The sequence below is a fragment of the Drosophila navojoa genome, chromosome 5, assembly GCF_054131105.1.
Source record: "Drosophila navojoa isolate 15081-1374.11 chromosome 5, UAZ_NAV_1.0, whole genome shotgun sequence".
In the NCBI taxonomy this organism is placed as follows: Eukaryota; Metazoa; Arthropoda; class Insecta; order Diptera; family Drosophilidae; genus Drosophila; species Drosophila navojoa.
This window is the reverse complement of record NC_142893.1, coordinates 11,824,438-11,842,663: the sequence shown is the minus strand read 5'-3', so window position 1 is coordinate 11,842,663 and position 18,226 is coordinate 11,824,438. Positions and strand designations below refer to the sequence as shown.

The following is an 18,226-nucleotide window of genomic DNA, read 5'->3' as shown; positions in this document are numbered from 1 at the left end:
AAAACACATTGAAACAGAAATAAATTAAAAGTATATATTTTATATTTGTTGAATATGTACATAAAGTTCGATACATAAATAATATAATTAAAGTGACTAGCGTTAAAGTAGAGTAAGTGTAAATGATACATATATACAGAGATAATACAGCTATGTTTTACGAGTCTATTTGTAGCTTGTACATTACGAAACTTAGGCGATAAAGTTGAGGGAGCTTTTCTATTTATTGTATATAGTATTTGTATATGTAAATAATCCTTTGGATTTCGTATGCACCGAATTTTGAGAAACCAAATGGCTAATTGGGTCTATAGTAATAATAATTATAATTTTAATCATAATAACGACCCCAGCTAGTCGCTGGCCATGCTCAGTCGTTGTGTTTCTATAGTGGAGGAGGAGGAGACGTTTAGAGCACGTGCAGATTTTCGCAGCTCTTCGACTTGGAATCTCGCGTCCAGACGCGTCCGAGCAGTCCCTTGACCTTGAGGCTAGTAGATGTACGCGAACCGCGATATTTACGTGGGCTACACAACAAATGAGGTGAAAAAGTTGGCGTTCTAATTAGCTGTCTGGCATATGGATGCTCACTAAGCAACTCACCTGCTGTGTGCACTGCCGGGCGGCGTGCCAGAGCCATCGCCCAGTGGACCGCCAAGCGGGCCCAGCGGCGTATTGGCATTGAGGCAGCCCGAGCTGAGCGGTGAGCACGCACGACGCTTGGACTTGCGAATGGAACGCTTGCGAAATAGATCCCTGTAAATGAATTAAAATTTAGAGTTTTTTTTTTTTTTTTTAATTGCAATTGAAAGATTTGCAAGCCACTCAAATACCAACCTGGATTTTTCGGGATTCTCGAGCTTGAGGCGTATCTGGGAGAGGAGACCCACCAGCAGCTCATCCACGTTGTGATTAATGCCCACCGATGTCTCAATGAATTTGCAATCGTAGGCGGTGGCCATGGCCTTGCCCTCTGCAATAAACAAAGATGGTAAATATTTTTTAGTGCTTTGCTGTGAATCTCAGTTATGCGGCAAGTTAATCAAATCGAATTGCGTCGCTTAGTTAAACTCTTGGGCGGGTAATAAAAAGCAAAACTTGGACACTTAATACCTAAACACGTTGCCCATTAACCTCAGCCCCTCCGCAAACAGCGACAGCCGCCTCTCTCTCTCACACTCACTGAGCTCCCTCTGGCCATGGATGCTGTCAGCTCTATAGATTTCGTCACGTTTGCTGCGCCTGCTGTCGTTAAAATCTTTAGCCTACGAGTACAATAAGTAGCTATGCGTATGTTTTTGCAGGCTCGTTTTTATGGCAACCACACACACACACACACACACACACTTACGCAAACACACACACACACACCCCACATATATATGGGGTTTTATTAACGATGTGCGAAAAAAAGTTGGCGTCATTTTATTAGATTTTGATAGGATGTTCTCATCGCCTGGCCGACTCCGCAGCTTTTCTTAAATGCCATCAGCTTATTACGGTGCTTTTATTAAACACCCAGCTGGCTGTAGTGCTGCGAACCTTAAAGATTTATTTTGCAAAAATATTTGCCACCCCTTTTGCATCGGCGTTGGCTCACGAAAGCTCAGCTCAGTTCAGCTCGGGCGCTTAATTAAAAGCAAACACAAATCATAAGCAATGAGAACTACTTGGCAGCCAAATGGCAAATGCCAAGAATTTCAAATATTTGCGAGTGCAGCTGAGCTGCTCATATTTATACATATATATATCATATGTATATATATAGTACGACCCCAGATATCATTTAAGCATTAGCTCACTTCCTGTGCACTTTAATTGCTTTTTTATTTGATTTTCTTTTCTTTTTGCATTTATTAATTTCGTTGAGGTTTGCTCATGTTTTCGGTAATCCTGTCCTGCTCCACACCAAATGCTATAAATATTTTATGAAATTTCTGCTTAAACATCATCCCCTAAGCATTCTCTTTATATTGACAACAATAGAAATGGGCTTATTAAGGCGTAAGCCGCAGGAATGAAATGTAATCAATTTTGTGCTTAAACAATTTTCCCAGCTACATAAGTAGTATAAAAGCGCGTCCATTTGCTGCTCTTCGCAGACGCCGTCCTATGACCTAAATTTGCTTCTCGCTACATTTTTCTGCTTTGCTTGTTTTGTCAACGCGGCCGACACTTTCATAAGCGGCCATTAGAAACAAATGTAATTTGTGAAAATATTGAATTTCCTAGATGAAAGCCATGCCTGGTGGATTGCTGGCTAACGGTGAATAAATCTCCTGACCGTTTAAATTGATATTAAGGTAGATGGCGATACTTAAATACCCTTGAGAAAATTGAGTTAATATGTTTCAAATGGCTGTTGGCTTTCGTATACTAAATTCGTTAAAGTCTGTTAGTTAACAGAAATGCAAGGGTTATTTTGATACTCATTTTTGTCTCTTCAAATTAACACTGAGTGCGAGATGTTACTATGTTAATAACAGCTCATTGAATGAGGAACACTTATGTTAACAGGAGCTCATTTAAATAGCAGAGAGTGCGAGATGTTGCTATGTTAATAGCAGCTCATTGAATGAGGAACACTTGTGTTAACAGGAGCTCATTTAAATAGCAGAGAGTGCGAGATGTTGCTATGTTAATAGCAGCTCATTGAATGAGGAACACTTATGTTAACAGCAGCCCATTTAAATAGCAGAGATCTGTAACTGTCTAAACTCCAAGTCCAATAAACATTTTTTTTGGGCTGTCTTGATTTTAATAGTCAAGCAAGCCTTTCAAAGGACTTTGAAAATGTTCACATATTAGAGGGTATTTAAATGGTTGTGCTTGAGTAAACATAAAAAGCAATGAGCGCCCAGTTGAGTGACCTTCACTTGCTTTACATTTAACGATAGCCTCTATACATTTAAATACAATATATATATGCGTACATGGTGTGTGTGTGTGGGTGTGGGTGTGTAGGTGTATGCTTCGTTGGGCGAACCGCCAATCAACTTCCGCTTGATCAACTTTCATTGAAAAACCAAAATTAAAGCGACTGCAGCTGTCTGTGGCCGCTTTTATGGTGTCCTTTGCAGACATCCAACGACGTCCAACAATAGCAATAATAACACACACACACACACAGACACACACATGCACACACCGATTCACCTTGTCGGTGTGTGTGTGTGTCTATTTTTAAGCGAAAATATCCAATCGAGCACATTTTGAAGTGCTAATGAAAGGCAAAAGTGGAAATCGTTTAGTCAGCTGCATTGAATCTAGTTTATTTACCTTCGGATGTAACGAGTCGACTCCTGGCGAGGTCCGCTTTGTTCGAGACAAGAATAACGGCTTTCTGTGCGATGTTTTGATTGGTCCATAACACCTGAAGCACCTGCTCGGCAATGTTGAAGCTGCTGCGGTCCGCGGCGGAGTAGATGACGCAATAGCCATGTGGATCATAGTTGGTCAAGCATTCATCCGGCTGTGAAAGCAAAGGACACAAATTTGACATTGAGTGAGGTTCAAGAGATGCCTGAGCTGTGTGAATGGGTGATGTGTCTGTCTGTGTGAATGTCTCTCTGTGTGTGTGTGTGTGTTGCTTGTGTATGTTAATGGCATTATGAAATGTCACAGATAAAGTATCTGTAAGGTTGAAAGGCTGCGAATTGACCTTGGTACGAATGGCATTTTGAGCGAGCTATCGCCACATAAAAGTCGGAGTACTTACGGTCATTTCAGTGTATCCATGATCTATAAATATTAGCTCGGACTCCTCGCCGCTGAGTAATACTGATACGGCTTTTTCGCCAGATTCGTCATCTATTCGTTTGAAAAAGAAAAGATTGATTAGAAACGAGTTTCGATACTTGGCGATTATTATTTATAAACAATATACTATAGAATAAGAGTAATCATAAGAATAACTAAAAGCAAGATAAAGCTACAAAGAAAGAGGTGCAAAGAACGTGATAATCATTCAGATAGAGGTAGTTCGTTTTACTAATATACATGTACATATATTTACAATTGGCGGATTGGTGGATGGTGTTTTGGTTCTTTGTATTACTTTCGTTTTTGGTGGCATTTGTCATGCGATTCAAAATTTGCATTCTTAGAGGGAGGCTGGCGAGGGGGCTGACAGCTCTAACATGATGTATGAGGAGGACAAATACATAAAGCTTGATGCAATAAAACGTACTTTATCGAGGATGTTTTCAAATATTTGATTGATATATGCTCGCGAATGGAAAGTTCGCCGAGCGCCCAGAGGTATGCAATGAAATATGAATGGCCGTGTGCTTGACTGTGCGTGAGTGTGTGTGCGTGTGTTTTTGATTTTAACAGGCATATTGCATACATTTATGTAAATTGATTGTTTTTAGAGCCTATTGAACGCCCACAACTGCAAATTGATGATATATCTGATATATCTGATACATCCTGACCCTTCATCCTGCACTTTACCATTTTCCATTTTCAATTTACAATTTATGGCAGTCTGTAAATTACAGCTGTAATTGAGTATTATTTTTTCGTTTTTTTTTTCTCCTCGTTTTTTTTTTTTACATTTATTTATTGCATTCACTGATTACCCAACTGAAATTTCATGATGTTTTAAAGTCGCCTCTGGTAATTTGAACAGTTGAACAGGCTGTTTAATTAAAGCCGTGATAAATTAATTATTTGCATAAAGTATTTATAGATTAACTACTTTTAGGTCACAATATATCACTTGCCCAAACTCAATCGACATAATGACATTTACACATATTTGTATTGGGGTTTCATTAATATTAAGCCGACCCATTTGCAGGGGATTAGTTTATGGCAGGAGGAGGAGGATGAGGAGAAGGAAGAGCTCTGTAGCACACAAAGCCGATTTTATTGAAGGTAATCATATTTTGGAAAGGGCAACTTGTGTTTGTTTGTTTATTCTTTTTTTCTTTTTGGCAGGGAAGGGGCCGGGTTGTGTGTGTTTCTGTGTGTGATAAAGTAAACTACTAAGGACTTAAGCCGGTGGCCTAATCGGCGGGGCGTGTAGTACGTGGTCGTGTGTCCAGTGTGTTAAGATTAGATAAAATTAAGAGCTAGTTAGAGTAAGTTAATTGGAATTCAATTGGAAACGCAACGCAAATGCAGCTCAAACGTTAAACAGGTGAGGAAATGAAAAGATTTTTGTATATTTGGTTTTTGTAAAGTGTTTAGGTTGATAAAGTTTTTGGAAAGCGTTTAGTATAGATTAAATATGGAATTGGAATAAATATTATTATATATTGTATAATTAATTTGAATAGATTTGTATTTTTTGGTTTGATTGTTGTTGTTGCTATTACCGTCGGCGGCTTTTTCAATATGTATGCGTATATCACAGTTGCCTAGATCTGAATTAAGTTTCGTTTCGTTTACGGTTCGATTGATGTTTTTGTTTGGATTTTTTATTTTATAATTGTTGTTGTTGTTATGTTGAATGAAACATTAGGTTGTTATATGTGGTTATATATGGTCGAAAGACGAGAGAGAACAGAAAAATATCAATAATTTTATATTGTTGTGTTTTGTTTGGTGTTAGAATATTAAAAATGAGATTTTACATTAGTTTTTGTTTTTTTCTGTGCTTGCTAAAAAGTTACAGCAATAATTTTGATGGAAAATTGGAGTAGAATTTCGTTAGCATATATTTTGTAAGCTATTCAAATTTCTCTCTCCAAATTTCCGCATTTTAAAAAGCATTTTTTCGCGCTGTACATCTGCACGAATTTTTATATTTCTTTCATTTTATTTTCAGTTTTTTTTCTCGAATTTGTGTGCAATTTTTCCCAAATACGCGTTGTAAAAATTTTCCAGCACAATTCGTTTGTTTCGATTTGCCAATTTATGCGATCAAATCTCAGTGGCCATATGTACAAGGCGGGTCGTAAAAAGTCAACCGACATAAAGCGAGAAATGAAAATAATGATAAATATAAATATATATGCATTTGTGATATGCTCGTAAATTGTTGTAGTCAAGGGCAAAGTCAAAGCACAGAACGACACACAAAAATTCAACAGATAAACAAAAACAAATTTCAAAAAAAAAAAAAACAAAAAAAACCACGCAAATGAGACAAAAAAAAAAAAACAACAACAACATAGAAAATCAAAATCATTTGTGAAGGCAAATGCCAAGGCAACCAAAGGGGATACATCTCAACTAGACAGACTCACATTCAAGGGTCAAGGGTTGAGGACCAGACTGACACTAACACAGGGAGCACACACAGATAGACAAACACAAGCACACACACACACGCACACACGCACACGAACACAATGATAAAAAGCATTAAAACGTAAACCTAAACACTTAGACGAAGTTTTAGCAGCATTCAAGTGGTTCGTCTCTGGCTGGCCAATGGCTGGCCGTGCAACAATTATGGTAGCGGGACGGTGGGTGGGTTTGGGTGGTGGTATTGGAATGGAGGCTACTCACCAATGCTTGTGTCATATGCATGCAAATACTCCGAGGTCATGAACTGCGAGACTAGCGAACTTTTGCCCACGGCCGGACCGCCAAGCATCAGAACTCTGCAAACAAAAATGGGATTAGCTTGAGCTGAGCTGAGCTGAGCCGAGTGGCGAACGCTGTTGGTGTGCACGTGGCGGATTTACCTGTAGGGTCCGTTGCCCGGATTGGAGGTGCTGCTCTCCCGACTGGAGGCCAGCGAGGTGCGTGCCGATGTGGAAGTGGGCGCCGGCAGTTGCTGTTGACCCTGCTGCAGCTGCAACAGTTGCTGCTGATGCTGCTGCTGCTGGGCGGTCAAGTGCTCTGTGCTGGAGTTGGAGCTGGCCACGCTGTTGTTGGAGCGACTGCGTCGGCTCTTCAGCGAGTCGCCACGATTCACCACGCCCTTGCCCGTGATGGAGAAGTGACGCAGTCTGTAGTACTCCTCCTCGACGCCAGTGTTGGGCATGGAGGCGACCCTAAGGAAATCAAATGTTTACTCATCACTGGCCATTTGGCTGGAGTGGGCGCAGCGCACTTACCGAGATCTCTGCTGGGGCAGGCATAGCTGATTTGGCCGGCCCGAGGCGCGACTGCCCGGCATCTTCACCGACTGCGAGCGGCTGTGATGTGGTGAGCCATAGCTGCAATTGTCAAAAAAAAAGAAAAGGGAAAAAGTGTCAAATTAATAACACTTTTCAACTGGCCGAGAGCGTGTCTGAAATTCCATTTGCTGCAATTGACAGCAGCCAAAATGGGGTTTCAGCTGTGAAATTTAAGCGTTAATTGAATTGTCAACACACGCACACTCTCTCACACACACACGCACACAGACATTCGTTTTGTGCGCTGGCTTGGCCTTGCAACTGTAGCTGGCATTTGCACGCATGTTTGTTAACTTGGCTGATTCGGAGCTCTCTCTCTCTGTGTCAGAGTTCATGGCCTGTGCCATCACTTGACCACACTTGATTCGCACAAGCTAGGCTAAATGTGCCAAACGTCAAACAATTTAATTGAATCCATTAAAAAATAGTTTAACTATAGATCAAAATTAATTTGAATTTTCATTAAAATTTAAACATAAAATTTAAATATAATCTGATTTTTTTTCAGGTATTTTCTATTTTTTCCGTTTATTTTTATCTACTTAAAAAACGCCTTCAAGCGTGCCTAAGCTGGCAGGATTTAAGGGCTTAGTGCGCACTTGGCTTGGATTTCAAGTAGCGTTCATTTTTTTTTTTTATTTCTATTAGAGTCATAATGCAGAGACTATAAACTGAGTATATAAAACTTGAACTTAAACTAAAACATAAACTTGGGCATATTCTAGCCTTGGCTGCCCGGCTCTGGGTTTTTATAGCCTTTTGCAGATGATATCAACAGGTAAAAATGTTTTCTACGGCCATGCGTCGTATACGTAATATGTGAATATCGAATCTCGAATTTATAGCCTCTGCTCAAATTGGAAATAAATGAATTTCAAATCAGTTGCAGGCCATCAGGGCCGTCCTCAATCAGCAATTCGATAGCACTTTGCTTTGGCTCTGCTTATGGCATTAAATGCAATCCTCTCAGTTGATGGCGATTTCAGCTTTTGCATTCGCATAGACTTACCGCATTTCAAAGTCGCGCAGCTCCTCAATGGTTAGCGTATTGGTTACATCCAGCAGCTGGCGCATGTTCTCATCTCGTTTGTGTTGCTGTTGTTGCTGCTGCTGCTGCTGCTGCTGCTGCTGGGAGTAGCCATGCCCCTGCACCTGGTGATGGTGGTGCTGGTGCTGGTGCTGGTGCTGATGCTGGTGTAGCTGTGCGCCGTGCGGCGGATGTGCTAGCTGCTGTGAATGCCTCTTACGTGCATTCAGCTCTTTGCCTTGCTCCACACTGATAAAGTCCCCCTCGTTTTTGATGAGCAGCGTCTCGACCGTGTTGTCCATGCTGAGCGATGGCTGTGGATGGAGGTAGGCAAGAGTAGGATTTGATTTAAGCGGATTGTTATAATTCAATGGGACACCCTTATTTACGTGAGTGCTGCGCTCGCCTCAATTAGCACTGAAGGTTGTCTATTTTCTCTTCTTTTGTTCCCATTCCTTTACTGGAAACTGAAAACTTTTCTCAATACCCTGGCTTGAGCATTTTGCATAGAATTTCTATTCAGACCCTCGCCCATTGCCGTGCTATTTTTTCGAGTGGCTCAAGGCTCTGCTCCACTTGGCCGTGGAGTGGCTCTGTCCAAGCTATACACTGGCGCAAAATAACTTTTCGCCTTATCTACACCTTGAAGTGTGGCGAATGCAACTGCCTGGCGGCATCGCGTGCTGCCTAAGTTGGCAACAAAACAAAAAAAAAAGCCAAAAAAAAAAAGGAAGAAGGCTAAGCATTTTGCCATTTGGTGTCGAGGCTAAAGACTTTTACTACAACTTCAGCTGGAAGCAAGTAAACAGGGTCATTAGCAGACCAATAAATTCAAATGAACTGATATTCTAATGAGACCTAGTTGCCGCTACAGTTGTTCATAAAGGTGTAGCAATTCATAAAAAAAAAGCTGCAAATATTTCTAGAAACTTACATAAGGAAATGCTAGATAGCTATCTAGCCTTACAAGGTTTTGCTTTGTTATTCAAGCCCAGCCTTTACTAATTGCACGTATCTTGATATATTTGTCTGGTTTTCTAAGCTATATCTCTTTAGCTGCGGCAAAAGTCGTAAATAAACGCGATCAAACAAGAAAAAAACGCATTAATTTCAGCAAATTGAAAATTTTTCAACAAATTTACGCAAGCAACAAAAGTTTTGCCATAAATTACAGCCTGAAAAGACAAAGCACCTCCTAACTAACTGAGAAAGTGAGAGGGGGAGAAAGGGAGGGAAGCACACACACACTTGCACAGCTAAACATGTTGCATATTTAAGTATTTATGCGGCAAATGTTGATATTAATTTTGTATATTTTATTGGCTCGCATGACAAGAGCAGCTCTTTTTTTTTTTCGCTTGCCTAATTAATAACACATATGCATGTGTGTGTGTGTGTGTGTGCGTGTTACACCTTTAGTTAGCTGCCACGCGACTTGCCACATGCTTGCCCTTCCCCATCCCCTACCCCTTATCTTCTCAAGTGGACGCAAGTGAAACTTTTCTGCGGACTGACTCACACAAGGGACCAATTTGCGGCAAATATTGCCCGCTGTGCGCCCAGTCCTTGATTAAGACAGCCAAACTTTATGATGACAACGCGGCGTATGCGCAATTTTGCGTATTGCATGCCTGCGACATGTGTGGCAAGCCAGAGCTATGTAGATGCTAATTAAAATATAACGCAGCGCTGATAATTAAAACGAGCTGAGCACTCGACTATAAGTTTTATTTATTTCTTTTGCTACCGCCACACATATTTTCGGCTAGCCTCCCGTTGCGTCGAGCAGCGAGCAAAGCGAATTCATGCCGGCAGCCACGTAGCTGGAAAGTCTTCTATAAAAAAAAAACGAGTGTATTTCGGGCTATGTGAATATGTTGAACTTGAGGAAGAACGACTTCTTAAAGAACTTGCTTCAATACTTATTTCTCTTTAGTCAAATTATGTCAAATTATTGTTGAATATTTTCTACATCATTGGAGCTAAAAATTTAAATTTCTTTTTACTTGTGAATTCTGTTTTATTCATTTTAAATAAAATTAAATTGGTTGCTGAATTATTTAAGCAAGGTTTGTATAAAAATTTCAACAAAAAAGGTTCCCAAATTCAGTTGAAAATATTTCGCTCAAGCATAGCTAGCGAATTTATTATGTAGGACACTAAATTCATATTTCTTAGGAAATCACATAACTATAGGAGCATATGAAGTTGTATATTTTGAGGAAAAACCTAATTTAAAGCTAACTTTGATGCTCAGCTAGGTGAAGAATAATTTATTATAAAACATAACTTGCATTTCAATTCTAGTAAATTCCATTGAAAAACTTCATTAATTCTTAGTAGTCAGACTAAATATTTTCCTAATCGGCTCAAAAATGCTGTAGGAGAGCCTTATAAAGAGCATTTCTTGGTAGAGTCAACCCGACGGCAGCTACTTTGCTCAGCAGAGTGTGTTTCCCATCAATTCGCAATGGGCCATTAGCCGCCGCAAAGAGTGTGTGAGAAACATGTGTAGCGGCTTTTGAATAGACAAATTAAAGGAAATATTAATCGAAAAAAATGAACTAATAAAAAACATTGCGAATAAAATGGCATTAGCAATCGATTAGCTGCACAACAATTGGGTTTGGCAGGCGCGCGGGCCAACGGGGCGTATGAAATTTGTTGTTTACTCTAGCGGAGCTGAAGCGAAACAATTTGTTTGTTTGTTTACACCGCTTTCGCTGTAATTCAGCAATCACTATGCAGTTTTTGACAGAAATGCAATATACATTTCTAAATGAATGCAAAGTTTGGCCAAATCGTTGCTAAGGCCGGCGAAATATGCCAAATATGTGTGCATATAAATTGCTAAACTGTATTGTTGGCGTCTGCGAGCGCTCAGTTCACACCTTTAACGGCTCCGAGCCGCCATGGCCACGCCTTATTGTTTATTTTTTGCATGCATTTAAAAATAAATTCAATTTGCTTTTGAATGTGTATAAAAATAAGCATGGTACATGTCAGGCAAGACGCATGCCGTCTCACACTATCCCTCTCTCTCTCTCGCACTCTTTTTTCTGTTTTCTATCTATCGTTTCTAAAAATTTGATGCTAGCAATAAGAGCATACAATGAAACTACAATAAAGATTGCATTTGCTTTAGTTCAGTTAGAGGTAGAAAAAGAGAGGGGGGGAGGGAGAGGGAGAGGCAACGATTTGATCTCTTAACAGCTGCCATTGCCGAAATGGTGGAAAAGTTTCAGCTGCAATCATTAAGCTGAATCGATTTTTCCTATGTTTTAGTCGTGTGGAAATACTAAAAAATAATTCGATTTGCTTTTGGCCAAGCCAAACAAACTCAGTTCAGAATTGGCCAATTTATAGCTGCCAATTGATTTGTAGCTTTTTATTTTTTCATTATCAAATAATTATTTTAATAACTGGCTAAAAGATTTCATGCGCCCGTTGATAGATTAACTTGGTTATTAGCTCAGGTATTTTTGGGTATTTTCTGTTAATAATTAACTTAGTTGTTATTGGCTGTTTTCCCAATATTTTCCCATAATGTAGCTCTACTCAGTGCCAGTTCCCCACATAATTTGATTATTAATAATTTTGTTTGGTTTTGTTTTGTTTTGCTGCAATTTACTTGGCCGTCAGCCAGCCGCCTGATGCAAGGGTGCAAAGTCTGTGAGAAGTTTTCGGTCTATAAAAGGTAAGCGCCTGGCCTGTTTGTAATTTAATTGAACTCATCAATTTATAGCCCCCTAGCACGTCCAGTTGATGCAGCTGCACTATTCGTGTTTGGCTCAACATTTCCGTGTGCCGTCGCTATTTTCAGCGGCTGTAACAATGGAGTGCGCATTGCCTATAGAGACGAGAGTATCTTGTATCTTGTATCTCGCATCTTGCATCTTGCTATATCTATATGCATGTACATGCGCTTCTGTTTATTTATAGCCCTAGTTTATTTATGGAACTGCACAAAAAACTGTTGCAAATTGCAGCTGCGGCGCTCTGCAAATGGGGTCAATGGATTCCGAAGCCGAAGTCGCAGCAGGAATACGCGGCTGTAGTTGCTGCCCGAGCGGGGCACTTGGCCAGGGTAGCGCATTTATCAGTTCATTAATGACACTTACAAGACACTTGGAACTCGGCTAACATACTGCCCCAAAAAAGAAAAAAAGAAAAAAAAAATCACCCCAACAAAGGTGCTCGGCCCATAAACAAACTGATTCGTAATCAAACTCTGTTGAACTAGATGATACCCCGTGTCCATAAACAGAATCTACTGCATATACATTTCATTCATAAAGACGTCAGAGCTTCGTTTACATACATCTTTCTTAAGTTGTCTACATAAACAAATTTACGCAGAATAATAAAAATGATTTTGCGCTTTTTGCTTTAATCAGAATTTCCTCAGCAAATCTTGGCTATTATTGATGTGGATTATATATAATCTCCTCTTGTATACAGATTGTTTATTTCTTGTGTATAATTTTTCTTTTTTACTTCATTTCCAAAGCTCTATGTATATTGCATCTAAACTTTATTTATCTCTATTAATTTTTGCTAGCTAGACGTCAGAGTTTTTTTTAGAGTTTCTTAAGTTCTTGAATCAGAATTTCTTTGGCTTTTTTTTTCTAATATTTATATATATCATATATTATATATCATATATTCTCTTATTAATCTAGTAGACTTCATACAAATATATCTTCTCCTAACTTCAATGCAAATATGCCATTATACTAAGTCCTGTATCCACCTCTAGCCACGCCTCCTTCAGTCTCTTATCTGCCTTGCCACACTGTTGAGCACTTATCACAGCTCTGGGTGTAACAGCATGCGAATGTGTGCAATCAGGGATGAATAATTCACATGTATTCAGCTAGCAAATTAAATGCCAGCTGTTTGCCGCCAACTGGCGTTAAAAGAATGGCCAACATTAAGTATACGCCAGCGACATCAAGTATACGCAGCGCCCAACGAGCCAAGTAAACTAAGTGGCAGGCTGTGAACTTTTGCTGTTGCTTTGATTTGCTTTTTTTTTTGGCCTCTAGTGATGTCTGGTACTATAATTAGCGGTAGTTCGTGAACGGCCTTGACAAATGTGCCAAAAACACAAGAGCCGCAGCATGAAAGTGAAACGTAAACAAAAAGTGTGGTCAATAACCGCTTTTGGCTGGGGCTAAAACATAGTATGTTGCCATTTGGCAATATTAATTGTTTGCAATTATATAATTGTATTTGAACCCGTTTGCCCAAAAGCTTGACCGTTAAATTGCTCAATTGACCTTTGTCCGCATTCGCTTTTGATATCTAATATCTGAGTAATGAACCCGAGTGGAAATTTCTTTCGTTTTCCATTTGGCCGTTTGCAAATAATTGAGCAGCGACCCGGAGTGCTTGAATTTAAATAAAAGCCCCATCAGATATGCAATTAAATGAGAGAACGCAGCGTTGTCCCTCTCTCTATCTCCCTCTCTCCCTCTCTCTCTGTCTCTGTCTCTCTGGAGATCTAACACACTTTAAACTGTGCAGCCATTAGGCGAGTCACCTTGCCAGCTGAAGGACGCACTCAACGTGTGGAGTGGGCGGTAGGCGGGACAGGCGGACTGGTCGGGTGGGTTGGAGATTTCTCGAATCGAGTTGCGAAATGCATGCATGCACGTTGCTGGCGACTTAGCCTTCGTTAAACGTAACCTGTTACCTGTTTGCGACACCAAGGCCTAAAAACAAATGCATTTGCATGTTAACACACTCTGGGCAATAATCCCCTTTCCACTCAGCCCCATTTGCTGCAATGCAAAATCAATAAACTAACAAAACAACAACAACAACAACAGGTGGAGCTGAGCAAAATTGTTGTTTGCCTGTTTTTGATATATACAACATGTGTTTTTTTTTGCAGCAAAGAGAATGAGAGAGAGAGAGAGAAGGCAGACGGAACAGATAAGTGCAGGAAACTTGGCACATGTGTGTGTGTGTGTTTGTCTGTGTGTGCTTTCGTTTCAGTTGCAGTTGCCTCGTTTGCTAATGACTCGCTTTTGACCAAGCCAACAATAACTTTGCTCTTTGGTCTTTAAGCTGATATACGATATGGAAGTAATAATACGTAATATTTTTTTAAGAACTTCCCCTTGTCTCTCGGCCATCGAAGCACACACAAAGTTTATTAGCTCTTCAAGAGCTCCGCTCACCCTTTGTTCCCCATGCGCCCGAGCGACTTTTATATAGCAAATTCTACGAAATGGCCATGTCGAATACTATGTATTTATGTGAAATAATTGCGTTGTTTTGGAAATTTTCTTATGAACGCGCTGCATATTGAGGAAATTGTATCTTTCTTTTTTATGGGCCCAACAATAGATAGCCGGATGACTGTGAATCGCATAATAGAGTATAAAGGGGCGCATAATGTATATAGACGTACTCAAAGTCATGTTTGTTTTTATTTTCTTGTGTTGTCTATAATCGTAAGTAATTTTCCGTCAATTTTTCCCTTGCCTATGTTTATGCATAATCGCATATATACATACATACATATACTTGATGTCTATAAGCTCTTATTTCATACATGTTATTTTTTATCCCTGGGGGGTGCGAAACGAACTACTCATTGCGCCCCACAATGAAATCGTAAAAATATAATAAATCAAAAGCAGCTGTGAGTAGGAAAGTGGACAACTCGGACAACTTGGACAACACGGACAATAATGTTTTCGACTGGGTCTCGGCCTGGGCATGGATTACATATGCTTTATGCTTTTATTTTGAATGTAAATAAATATAAATGTGTAAAATACTTGTAGTATATAGTATTTATATAGGAGCAGCGAGCAACCTGTGCCTTGGCATAATTCCATTTCCATTTCCATTTCAATTTTCAGTTTCATTTGTTGCTCTTGCCTGTAGTTTATTTTGACAGCTGTCATCGCCCGGCATGATATGAGGTTTATTGTTGTACGAATGTATTAACAAATAGTACAACACGGCAACAATTCAATTAAAATGTGATATATGATATTTACAAGCCCATGCAAACAGACTTAAGAGCATTTTCAAGACCATAAATCAGAGTGGCAACATTTCTCGGAACTCGAAATGGGAAATGCACTTATGAATATATTAAAACTTCTCTATAAACAATTTTGAAGGATTACACTTCAAAATGTTGAGAAACTTAAATATATTGAAGGGAAAATTGAAAAAAGTTTATTTTAAAGGAATAAAAAATTAGATAAATAATTTTAAAATATGGAAAATATGGAAAGATATTTTAAAATTATTATATTATAATTTTAATATACAATTTTGTCATTATATTGAAGGGGAGTTTATTTTAACATTATTATTAATTTTAATAAATATGAAAAATATGCAAAAGACCTTGAATTATTCATGTTTTATGTCTTTCAAAAAATGATTTGGCTTTATATTCATAATGAGATCAAATTTGATATGAAACTAAAGATTAGGGATTATCTCAGTGAAAATCCCGAAATTTAATTAGGGTTTTACTCTGGGCTAAACAGAAAACCCTAATATCAGCATGCTATTTATTATTATTATTATGTTTATGCTCTAGTAGATTAGGTTATGCATCTGGCATGGCCCCCAAATGAACAACTAATTAAATTTCCGAAACGACCTCGACTCCAGCAACATGGCCAATTGATTACGAACTTCCCACCCCCGTCTGTCCGCTGTGGCGACGTCATATAATAAATCAGCAAATCGGTATCGATATATTGATATATTGATATAGCGGCGTCATAAACGGGCCCACACTCATTGCCAAACAATGAACTGTTCGTTCGTATCTTATCTGATGTTGATGCACTGCATCAGTCATGGTCGGAATCAATAAAACTTTGGAATACTACACCTACCTCCTTGTAGCGCTTCGACAGGCTGCGGCAGATGCGCTTGTAGAAGGGCGCCATTTCGGTTGTTGTTGTTGCTTTTGCTTTGTTTCTGTTGTATTCTGTTTTATGGATTTCCAAATTTGGAAACGATGTGAAAATGTTTATTGAACTCTTTGATAAAATTTGTGAATACGTTAGCTCTGATCTGGTCGCTGGACTTGAATGGAAATAAAACACACGGTTTATAGTTTACATTGCGCGCAACCTTTGCAGAGTTGTTCGCGGCACAAGAAACACACACTCGAACGATGAAAAACACTAAACGTTTTCTATTTGATTGCTTCCTCTCGATTTTCCAGTTAAGCGAAAAAAGTTTTCTGTTTTTACGCAGTGTTTCTTTTTTTTCGTGAATTGTATTCTTGTTTTATTGGATGCTGTGCCAAGTATATGCGATGCTCTCTAGCGGATCGTAAACACATGAATGAGTCGATCCGCCGAGGCGCGAGGCTTTTTATGAGCTGCCACAAGGCGCAGCAAGCAACAAAGCAGATAGAGAGAGAGAGAGAGAGAGACTGTGGGAGATAGGCGAGAGATAAAGAGACAGAGAGACAGAGAGCAGAGGCGCGCGCAGCCTGAAGCGGAAATGAGGCACAAAGAGAGCCAGACAAACAGACATCATAGATATAAATCTATATATATTGTATACAAATAGAGCAGGCGAGCGAGCGAAAGAGAGAGAGAGAGATAGATAGTGAATGGGCAGGGGAAGGGGGCTGGATCTACTTACTTGTTGGACAACGATTGTGGCACGCGGCTGCTTGCAGACAGCGGCCGCCTCCAAGGGATTGGCTGTCACATTGATGGCGCCCGCACCCGCACCCGCACCCGAACCAGAACCCGATCCCGGCAGCAAGTCCTCCAGTGCCTGCAGCTGCGGCTGCACTTGCGTCTGCGTCTTCGACTTGGACTTGCTCTTGAAGGAGCGCTTGCGTGTGCTATCCGTGGGACTGAGGGACGCCGATGCCAGGGAGTCGCTGCCGGGGCTGTGCATGTGCAGCACCTGCAGATTGAGTGTGGAGTTGGAGCCATGCTTGGGCGGAATCTGCTCGAACTTGCTGGCGATGTCATCGAACTTGTTCAGCTCGGCGTAGGAGTGATCGCTGGGCGAGGAGGAGCTCTTGGCCTGGGGATAGAACGCGTCCGATTGTGGCACATATTGCTGATTCTCTCGTATGGTTGTGTGTATCACGGAATCGGGTCGTATGCGCTTCGAGTTCTTTCGAGAGGGTGGCCGCTCCCGCTCCCGCTCCCGATCCCTGTCCCGCTCGTGGTTGAGCTGATGCTGTTGCTGCTGCTGCTGCTGCTCCTGCTGAGTGAGCCGCGAGTACTGCTGGAAGATGTCCGCGCTCAGCTTGCGCTCATAAACCGAGCAATTCTCGGCCTCGTCCGAGTCGCTGCTCGTGCTGGCCGTCGCCGAGCTGGGCGCAAAGCACTCCCGCTGGATGCGCTCATAGTCGAGCGCCTCCCGATCGAAGGGGAACATGGTGCCGGCAGCGGCCGCATCCCGCAGACAGCGCTCGCTGCTGCCGCTGGACGAGCTGGAGGAGTACTTGCGCTGCTGCGCAGCTGCCTGGGATGAGGGCGACAGCTGCTGCTGCTGGGGCGACGCCTGCTGCTGGGATTGGCGCTGCTTCTGGTTCTGGCTGCTGCCGAAGAAGTTGCCGTCCTTCATGGTGGGCGGCGCCGAGTTGATCTTGGCTATGGCGCCCGTGGACGCGGAGGGCGTGGTGCGTTTGCGCTCCCGCTTCGGACTGGTGCGGTTGCTGGACGAGGGCGAAACGCTGGGCGAGATGCGATTACGTGTGCCATTGGCATTCGCATTGGCATTGCCATTGCCAGCCATTGAATCGCGCTCCCTGGCGCGCAATTTCTTGTTGCGATTAGCCGCAGCGCGCTCCTCGTGCGCATCAGCCACCTCTGCACCACCCGTGTAGTAGGAGTTGCTAGCTCTGCGCGCCTGCTGGGCGTCCTCCTTGAAGGTGAAGTGGCTGCGCGCCTTTTCGCTGGTGCGTGCTGACTTTGGCGACTGCGGCGGATCGAAGGTGAAGTGCTCTCGGCCACGCGTGGGCGGTGGCGCCGTGCTGGGCTGACGGGACGACAGCAGCAGGGGTGTTGTCGATGACGGCTCCCCTGTCAATATGGACAAGCAGGACTCCTGGCTCTGGCATGAGAGACATGTGGCATGTGCATGTATGCAAATGAGT

General features: G+C 41.3%; 1 protein-coding gene across 4 annotated transcripts in view; it reads right to left on the bottom strand.

Moving 5' to 3' along the window:
* Window positions 1–20: 20 nt before the first annotated feature.
* Window positions 21–18,226, bottom strand: part of Rgk1 (Rad, Gem/Kir family member 1) — a 49,644-nt gene continuing 31,438 nt past the window's right edge. The window contains exons 7-17 of one of the 4 annotated variants that reach the window (XM_089261719.1): window positions 16,750–18,183; window positions 8,089–8,420; window positions 7,017–7,118; window positions 6,642–6,953; window positions 6,463–6,557; window positions 5,325–5,372; window positions 3,719–3,810; window positions 3,280–3,472; window positions 838–973; window positions 604–756; window positions 21–527 (exon numbers count right to left, since the gene is read on the bottom strand). In XM_089261719.1, coding sequence (XP_089117845.1) covers window positions 410–527; window positions 604–756; window positions 838–973; window positions 3,280–3,472; window positions 3,719–3,810; window positions 5,325–5,372; window positions 6,463–6,557; window positions 6,642–6,953; window positions 7,017–7,118; window positions 8,089–8,420; window positions 16,750–18,183 — 3,015 coding nt within the window. In that variant the 3' untranslated portion in view covers window positions 21–409. Of the gene's footprint in view, window positions 528–603; window positions 757–837; window positions 974–3,279; window positions 3,473–3,718; window positions 3,811–5,324; window positions 5,373–6,462; window positions 6,558–6,641; window positions 6,954–7,016; window positions 7,119–8,088; window positions 8,421–15,986; window positions 16,468–16,749; window positions 18,184–18,226 lie in introns of those variants that run through there. The other 3 variants (XM_089261720.1, XM_018106710.2, XM_018106713.3) reach the window with 3 other exon arrangements.